Source organism: Nothobranchius furzeri, chromosome 7 (genome assembly GCF_043380555.1).
Source record: "Nothobranchius furzeri strain GRZ-AD chromosome 7, NfurGRZ-RIMD1, whole genome shotgun sequence".
Lineage (NCBI taxonomy): Eukaryota > Metazoa > Chordata > Actinopteri > Cyprinodontiformes > Nothobranchiidae > Nothobranchius > Nothobranchius furzeri.
In genome coordinates this window covers 68,420,046-68,429,427 of record NC_091747.1, presented here as the reverse complement: position 1 = coordinate 68,429,427, position 9,382 = coordinate 68,420,046, and the positions used below count along the sequence as shown (strand labels likewise).

At 46.0% G+C, this 9,382-nt stretch overlaps 1 protein-coding gene across 1 annotated transcript in view; it reads right to left on the bottom strand.

The window, feature by feature from the left end:
• Positions 1–6,715, bottom strand: part of LOC107382360 (palmitoyltransferase ZDHHC5-A) — a 28,247-nt gene extending 21,532 nt beyond the window's left edge. The window contains 5 exon segments of the mRNA XM_070553629.1: positions 136–173; positions 176–292; positions 474–595; positions 3,633–4,903; positions 6,129–6,715. Coding sequence (XP_070409730.1) covers positions 136–173; positions 176–292; positions 474–595; positions 3,633–3,796 — 441 coding nt within the window. The 5' untranslated portion in view covers positions 3,797–4,903; positions 6,129–6,715.
• Positions 6,716–9,382: the final 2,667 nt, after the last annotated feature.

Sequence of the window (9,382 nt, the reverse complement as noted above, 5' to 3'; positions counted from 1 at the left end):
TGTTAAAAAACTATTGGAAATATTTTCTTCTCACTGTTCCAGCCATGAGAGCGACAGGGACGGCTGCCTAAGGGGGGTGGGCATGGAGCAGATAGAAACGCTGATGTCTGGTGGCGTGTGTGAGCGTGGTCCCACCTCCACACAGTTGTCACAGACGGAGCAGTGGGAGCAGCGGGGGGCCTGTAGAAACGGCAGGTGGAGCACCACTTCATCCGAACCTGGATCCCTCTGATGTCCACCGTCTTGTAGAGGGGAGCACGAAAGTCATCCTCCTTGTCCTCGTCCTCCGCCGCTGGATAAGTAACACACACACACACACACACAGGTTATAAAACTGAGTGGTCCAATGAGAGCAGACAGAAAAGAGCAACCTACAGGACAACTACTCCTGCCGCTACAACACGAAGCCATATCAGAAAATCCTCCAAACCAGTTTGTGATGGACCCTGGACCTGAACAGTCCAGTCACTGACCTCTGGGGAAGATGCCTGGGTCCATGAAGGTGGCCATGCAGAAGTTAGCCAACACAAACAGGAAGATGACTCCATTGTAAATGGGCACTGCTACTGAGAAACGCTCCGAGAGCCACGGGCACCTGCAACAAGAACAGCACCGAGGTCAGCAGTGAGCTGGATACAAAAGTGCAGGATTATGGAGGTATCTAGATCCGAATCAAGTCCCTGCAGCATTAGTAGACACATATATATATTATATATTATATATATATTTATATATATATATACACATATATACATATAAATATATATGTGTATATATATAATTATAATATATATATATAATTATAATATATACATAATTATATACACACATATACATATTACATATACATATATACATATGCATACATATACATACACTCAACAAAAATTTTAACGCAACACCTTTGTTTCTGCTCCGATTTTTCATGAGATGGACTTAAAGATCTAAAATTAATTACAGATACACAATATCACCATTTCTCTCAAACATTGGTCACAAATCCGTCTAAATGTGTGATAGTGAGCACTTCTGCTTTGTGGAGATAATCCATCCCACCTCACAGGTGCGCCACATCAAGATGCTGATGTGACGTCATGAGTAGTGCACAGGTGTACCTTATACAGCCCACAATAAAAGGCCACCCTGGAATGTGCATTTTTTTGTAGGGCTGGGCAATTAATCAAAACGTATCGTTATCGAAATTTCTGACCCTTATCGAGATAATTTTTCCCATGTCAATAAATTTGATAATAAAAAAATGAATAGCTGTGTGTAGGTTGGCAACGTTGGGTGTCCCTTTAAGAAGCTTTACCACCTTGACATATCACATGTGACAGCCCCATCTAGTGGACAACTTTTGTTTCCGTGCATACCTGTAGTTATCGTCCATTTATCGTTATCGAGGTGAAATCTTCAATATATCGTGATATTGATTTAAGGCCGTATTGCCCAGCCCTAGTTTTTATTTTTTGCTTTATTGTGGGTCTGGGGACTCAGAACCGGTCAGTATCTCGTGTGACCACCATTTGCCTAATGCAGTGCAACAAATCTTCTTCGCATACAGTTTATCAGATTGTCAATTGTGGCCTGTGGAATGTTGGTCCACTCCTCTTCAATGGCTGTGCGAAGTTGTTGGATATTAGTGGGAACTGGTACACACTGTCGTATACGTCGGTCAAGCACATCCCAAACATGCTCAACGGGTGACGTGTCCGGTGAGTATGCTGGCCATGCAAGAACTGGGACATTTTCAGCTTCCAAGAATTGTGTACAGATCCTTGCAACATGGGGCCGTGCATTATCTTGCTGAAACACGAGGTGATGTTCATGGATGTACGGCACAACAATGGGCCTCAGGATCTCATCACGGTATCTCTGTGCATTCAAAATGCTATCAAAAAATGCACCTGTGTTCTGTGTTCATAACAGATGCCTGCCCATACCATAACCCCACCACCACCATGGGCCACTCGATCCACAACATTGACATCAGCAAAGCGCTCACCCACATGACGCCACACACACTGTCTGCCATCTGCCCTGAACATTGTAAACTGAGATTCATCTGTGAAGAGAACACCTCTCCAACGTGCCAGACGCCATTGAATGTGAGCATTTGCCCACTCAAGTCTGTTACGGTGACGAGCTGGAGTCAGGTCAAGACCCCGATGAGGACGACGAGCATGCAGTTGAGCTTCCCTGAGACGGTTTCTGACAGTTTGTGCAGAAATTGTTTGGTAATGCAAACCAATTGTTTCAGCAGCTGTCTGAGTGGCTGGTCTCAGACGATCCTGGAGGTGAAACTGCTGGATGTGGAGGTGCTGGGCTGGTGTGGTTACACGTCGTCTGTGGTTGTGAGGCCGGTTGGATGTACTGCCATATTCTCCGAAACGCCTTTGGAGACGACTTATGGTGGAGAAATGAACATTCAAAGCATGAGCAACAGATCTGGTTGACATTCCCGCTGTCAGAATGCCAATTGCACGCTCCCTCAATGCTTGTGGCATCTTGCTGTGTGTGTGTTGTTACTATTGTTGTTGTTAGCCTCAAGGGCAAAATGCAGATTATCACTTGTAAGTCGCTTTGGACAAAAGTGTCTGCTAAATACATAAACATAAACATAACAAACAAAACTGCACATTCCAGGGTGGCCTTTTATTGTGGGCAGTATAAGGTCCACCTGTACACTACTCATGATGTCGGATCAGCATCTTGATGTGGCACACCTGTGAGGTGGGATGGATTATCTCAGCAAAGCAGAAGTACTCACTATCACACATTTAGACGGATTTGTGAACAAGGTTTGAGAGAGATGGTAATATTGTGTATCTGGAATGAATTTTTGATCTTCAAGTCCATCTCATGAAAAAATGGAACAGAAACAAAGGTGTTGCGTTTATATTTTTGTTGAGTGTATATACATTTATATACATATAAAGTGATCATTTGTTATCATCAGCCCAGTTTTACTACCGATATTTAACATAATACCGATATTGATGCCGATACATTGTGCGTCCCTGCCACTATAGCTAGAAATATGCCAGGATGATGCCGGGGTGACAGATGTTGGCCTAATTCCTCCTCGCTAATCTGAGGCACAAAGCCGACTGCCTCCCCCACACGGTCCACACAAACAGATTAGAGATTCTCACACATGCATGCAAAACAACACGCCAGGGGGCGGGGTCTGATGGACACTCGCACCTGTCGTCAAATGATGTCACAATTCCACAGCACTCATGTTTGTCAACAAACTGCTGCTCTTTTATACACACACACACACATCTGCCTGTGTGTTACACCACAACACAGCTGATCAGCTGACATGATGCGTCCTCTCACACGTCTTTCCTGTTCCTGCAGCACTTTGATGATGCGTAAAGCCATCATTGAGTTCATGCTCCACCCCCACCCTTGTCTAAATATAAGATGGAAAATAAGAAGCTAGTTGTTACCATAGCAACGTACCGCACTGCAACCGTTCATCAGAAGGTGAACCCTAACCCACATCTAGTCAGACCTTGGATGTAATGATGTTAATCTGTTCATAACTAAAGCCCTCAGCTGTTCACCAGGAGGACGTCACACCTTCCTGTTTTCACGAGAGGAAACCAGCTGTTGCCACTTACGTGAAGCAGAAGAAGAGCGTGGTGGAGCCAACCAGGAAGAAGGTCGCTGCCGACACTGGAACATAGCGGGAGGGTCTCAGGGGTCTGCTGGGTAGGACCACCGCGTGGGGGAGAGGTGAAGAGGATGGACCCCGCCCTCCACTTTTACTGCTGCTACCTGGCATCACTTCCTGTGAGCTGTGGTTTGCGCCTTTGCTCACCTCGTCATTCAGAGGTCAGCGGTCCACGGCTTCATCCTCAGACAGACAGAAACGTCCTCGGCACGCTCAAAAACGGAGTGGGAATGCTCGTTTTTCTACAGCAAAGCTGATCTAGTGCATTTGAGGGAGGAGTCTGAAAACTTTGTTTCCAGAAGAGACGACTGGTGTGAAACCACCAGTTATCCAGAGGAGGTGAGCAGAGAGGAACAGCTGTTTAGGCTTTCACCTGAACCGTGCATCATGGTTTCACTGGTTTCTTCTCTCAAGAGAGCCTGGTCTGTTCCAATGGCAGGAGATCACATGGAGCCTACATCCCAACAGTGCAAATACATTATTTGTATAAATTCTTCTAGAAGGAAAGTCCTGCTGCACCAGGACAGGGACCGGGAAAGGAGCAGGCGGACCCGTTCTTGTAGAAAACTCAAAAACAGCTGAAATAAAGAGAAGAATGGGCTCAGCTTTCTCTCCTCCAGAGCTGGAATGGGTCACGTGAAGGTGTGCCAGCCGTCCGGACAGTGTCCCTCAGCTAACCCCAAAGAGGCTTTAGACCAGGACGTGTTTCAGGAGCAGCAGCCTGTAGGAGGACCACAGCAGCAGTCTGGGTTTCCTGTGTCGGAGCATCCCTGAGCCCAGCCGGGGCGCAATCTAAACCACCTCATCTGCCAGCTCCATCACCGGCATGACCCGAGCAAAGGTGTGCTTTTCTCAGTCCGTGAACACTGAAGTCAGCCACGCCCACACAGCTGCTTCTGAACATGACTCCTGGCTACGGCAGGATCTCCTCTCCAGGAACGTCCCTCGGCTCACCTCCTCACACGGAACGCCTAGACTTGGACAACACCCTCCAACTCCTGTCCCTCGGAGGACATGGCTGCTTCACAGCAACAACAGAAAACCTGAAAACCTTTCTAAAGCAGGAAGGACGATGGGGGTGCAGCTGTGTCTGGAGCCGTTTTTGTTTGGGACATCCCAGGCCCGTCCTCGCATCCCACAGATGGAAACTGAGGCGATTCCTCTCAGGTGTGCTGCACCTCACAGGTAACCCGGAGCGATGGCTGGTCAGGACTCCACCTGCAGCGGTAGACGTAAACAGAAGGTAACGCTCATGATGAAGCGATTAGTTCTAGGCCAGTTATTCGTTAGAATTGTCTTGGAAGTCTGGATCAAACACACCAGTGGAGTGGCTGTGGCAGTCGCCAGCTAATCGGAAGGGCGGTGGTTTGATCCCAGCTTCCCCAACACATGTTGAAGTGCTCTTGAGCACAACACTCTGACCCATAGAACTGTGGTTTCCCGGATATGAACAGATTTCCTTCATCTACTTCTTATTCTCAGAGGCATTACTCCTCAGATACAGAAATGTTTTTAATGAAACAATAATTACAACAGTAAAGGAGAGAGCGCGTGCGTGCGTGTGTGTGTGTGTGTGTGTGTGTGTGCGTTCCTCCTGGATACCTAAATTACCATGTAGTGCTCCTCAGATAAAAGAACCACTCCAGAGCAGATCCTGGTAGGCCTACCCAGTCTCTCAGCCTCTCCAGTAGCAGGTGATGGTCAGCAGTGTCAAAGGCTGCAGTCAGGTCCAGCAGGACCAGAACAGAACAGTCCCCTGCATCACTGTGAGTCAGAAGGTCATTAGAGACTCTAAGAAGAGCTGTTTCAGTAGAATGAGCTCTACGGAAACCTGACTGGAAGCTATCATAGATGTTATGTTCATCAAGAGCAGCTGTGAGTTGTTTAGCCACAACCTTTTCCAAGATCTTGGAGATGAACGGAAGTTTGTCTACCCATAAACTGCTCCTTGAGCTCCTCATACGTCCTCTGACTTCCTGGTTCTGCAGCACCACCAGAACGAGACTTTAGTTCTGGAGCACCGTGCTGCTTCTCTTCATGTGTGAAGAAGCCCACAGCACCCTGGGTGTGTGCTGCAGAGTGCGCAAACCGCGGCTTCACCCACAGACTCCTCCAACCATCACGTTCCGATGGCTGCTGCGGGCCAGCGGTGCGAGCTGCGTGCGTGCCGCAGGTGACAGACCCGCGGATCAGTGCGCACCTTGCGCTAAATGCTGGCGCTACAGCCTGCCATCTCTGCGTCCGAACCAACAATAAAGATGGAAATCGGAGCTACTTTAGAAGGGGGTTCAGCCCGCGGGGGCGGAACGCACCTACACTAACAATAACCGGTCATCTGCGCGGGATAAAACCCACCTTGACACATTAAAGCGGAAAGAGGCGCAGCGGATGACAGGAGTCCAAATGAAACAGGCTACAGGCATTAACACAGACAAGCCCTTACCGCTGTTAGCTTGAAGCTAGGTGTTAGCCGCGGCTAGCGGCCGGCTAGCACCCAGCTCACCTGGAAGCCAGGGGGGGGGGGGGGGGGGGGGCGGTGTTCCAGCGGCTGTGGGTCCGAACCGATGAATGTGATGTCGGTCCTGGTCGCACAGTGTCCTCTTGGGATTTAAATCAATCGACCAATCCGTCAGTGGCGATGGGAAGCACGGCTCGTCCTGACGGAGAGCTACCGCGGTGCTAAGCTAATTCAGATGCTCCAAGCCACCGATAAGACTCCCGTTATTCTCCTGGAGTCAGCCAGTCTGAACGGCTCAAACCACACCGACTCTGACTGCTCTTACAGCCGCGGGTCCCTTTATCCACCGCAGAGGTGAATACCCTGGCCACCCTGTTAATGAATGCCCTAAATACCCCGATACCCCCTCTCACACCTCTTCACTGTTGGTGGCCAGTTTACTCCCAGAGGCCGACATATCAGGACCACAAAACTCAAACACCACGGTCCACCAGCGGAGCTGCAGCAGTGAAAGCGGCTTCGATAGGGCGAAGCTAGCGTCAATCCCGCCAGACACGTAATCTATTGCGTCTTTCAACAAGTCCCGCCCTCTACCCAGGTAACGCCATGATGGCTCTACGTCATGATTACGTATGTGCAATTGAACAGGCTCATTAACGGCAAATCCTTATTCTTTGACAATTGTTTTAGGAATGGCATTATAAAGATCAATCAGCTCTTTAATAAGGAAGGAAATTTATTTACTTATCAAGAATTTCTTTCTCATTATAAAACTCCTGTAACCCCTAAAGAATTTGCTATTGTTTTCGACGCTATTCCATCTGGTGTTATCATGCTTTTCAAAAGTTGTACCACCCCACCATCTAACATGACCCCTTTGCCTGATCCAAGTGACACATTTATAGGGAAACTTTGTTTTCTATCGAGATTACGGCCAAATAAGCAGATTCGCTCCCTTTTTCTAGCTGATTGTGTTTCTTTACCACATGTTCTCCCTAAATGGAATTCACTTGTTCAATATGTGTCGTGGGAAAAAGTATGGACTCTTCCTAACAGATACTTGCTTACAAACAAAGTCAAAGAAGTCACATTCAAACTCCTTCATCGCTATTATCCTGTTAAAACATTCCTGAGGAGATTCATTAAAGACTTTGATGTATCCTGTACTTTCTGCAAGGAGCACCCAGAAACTATCGACCACTTGTTCTGGACTTGTGAACACACTCGGAAACTATGGCAAGGCGTCTGTAGATTTATATTGGACCATATCCATGAGACCTTTGTATTACATTTTCATAATGTTCTGTTTGGATTTCTAGACTATCAGAGGGATTTGGAAAATGAACTGTTCATATCTAATCTTATCATATTGCTGACCAAGTTTTACATCCATAAATGTAAAGTGTTAAAGATAAGACCTTCCTTTTGTGTCTTGAAAAAAGAGCTTAAGCTTTATTTGAAAACAATCTCCACCTCGAACAATAACAAAGCCATTAAGACACTAAGTCTCTGCTCGAAATTTCAAATCTTTCCATAATTCGTACTCTGTTGCATGTCTCGTATTGTTTCCTGTTTCGATCATCATTCTCATGTTTCATAATTTGTATGCAGTAACCCCTGGCGTTGAATCTGTTGGTATGTTTTTGTTATGTTTATACTGTTTCCATGTACTTCATAGTGGATATTGAGTCATTTATGTATATCGACTGTATTGTTAACGAACCAATATCCTAAATAAAGAATAAAAAAAAAGGCTCATTAACGGCGCTGACAGCGGAAACGTAACATCTCACACACACAATGGCTCTTGTTTGTGTGTGTGTGTGTGTGTGTGTGTGTGTGTGTGTGTGTGTGTGTGTGTGTGTGTGTGCGCCAAGCCCCCACAATGTGGCTCAAAATTTGAAAGAATTGAGGCCAACCCGGAAGTACCAAAAATTGCAGTTCCACCCTCATCCACTAGGGGCTGGTGTCAGAAGCGAGCAAATCCTCATTGACTCCCATGTTAAAAACACCAATTTCACAGCAGAAATAAACATGTTTACAGCCTGGTACCAGAACATGTTTTTGGTTTAAATGATCTAGTTTACACTCATGACAACTGAAACCTAGCTCTAGTGTATTCCTGATTCTAGTTGACAACCATGATATTAATCTTGTCCTGCTGGCTCCTCGGGCTAACCGGCTGCCTGTGGTGATTCCTGGAACCTTCTAAGTCCACAGTCCAGCTTCACACCTGGATTCCTCTGTCAGAACCATCCACTCTAGACCCACCATCCTAATCTTCATTACTGGCCTTCCCCATCTCCTGAAAGCCTCCTGAGCTCCTGTTTACCTCCATCATCATCCTCAGCTGCTGTGCGTCTCCTGTCCACCCTCCAGCATGGTGCCGTAAGCTACATCTCATTCTTCTACCCAGATCCCGTTCAAAAGTTCCCTACGGTTCACCATCTATTCTACAGTTGCCCATCTCTGGACCTCACCTACTGTACCACCACTCCAGCTCCACCTCCCTCCCTGAAGTCCAGCTACTCCTCACCTTCTGTAAGCATCTACTCCTACCTGCTATTAGATGATCTCCTGCCCAACTCATCTTCTCTCTTGTTTTATAGTTTCCGGGTTCCTGTACCCGACATCCGTCTTCGCTGATTAGCTCCAGTTCCCTGCCTTCCATAACACCCAATTCTTAATAAATGTTCATATACTTATTCTGGTTTCCTGTGTGTATTCTCTCCATGTGGGTCAAACATTTGCCACGGATCATGACAAATTCAGCCAGAAATTTTAAAAACCCAGACACCCCATCTTCTCTGAGTCACTTAAACAGGCTCTTAAAAACATATATAAAATCATCATTTATAATCATTTGTCCTGTTTCATTAGTAGTAGAAATATAGTAATAAATTGATGTTTATAAACTATATTTTTGCTTCAGTGTTGGTTCCCTGGCAAACCCTAGGTATTTATTTACAACATCAAGCAAATATTAAAGGTTCAATATTATTGCTAATCCATCATTTTATAGAGTATTATATTTGAATGACAATTTATTAAAAGTAACCACTAACAAAATGTTATCTGGTATTCTAGCCAGACTGTTGCTGTGTGGCTGTGCTCTGGTTGTGTTGGTTGACATGAAGGAATATTTAGGAGTAAAACATTTAGTAAACATGCTACTTGAGTACTGAATAAAATCAGATCTAATCATTTTCAAATGAAGTCATGTTTCAGACAAACATAAA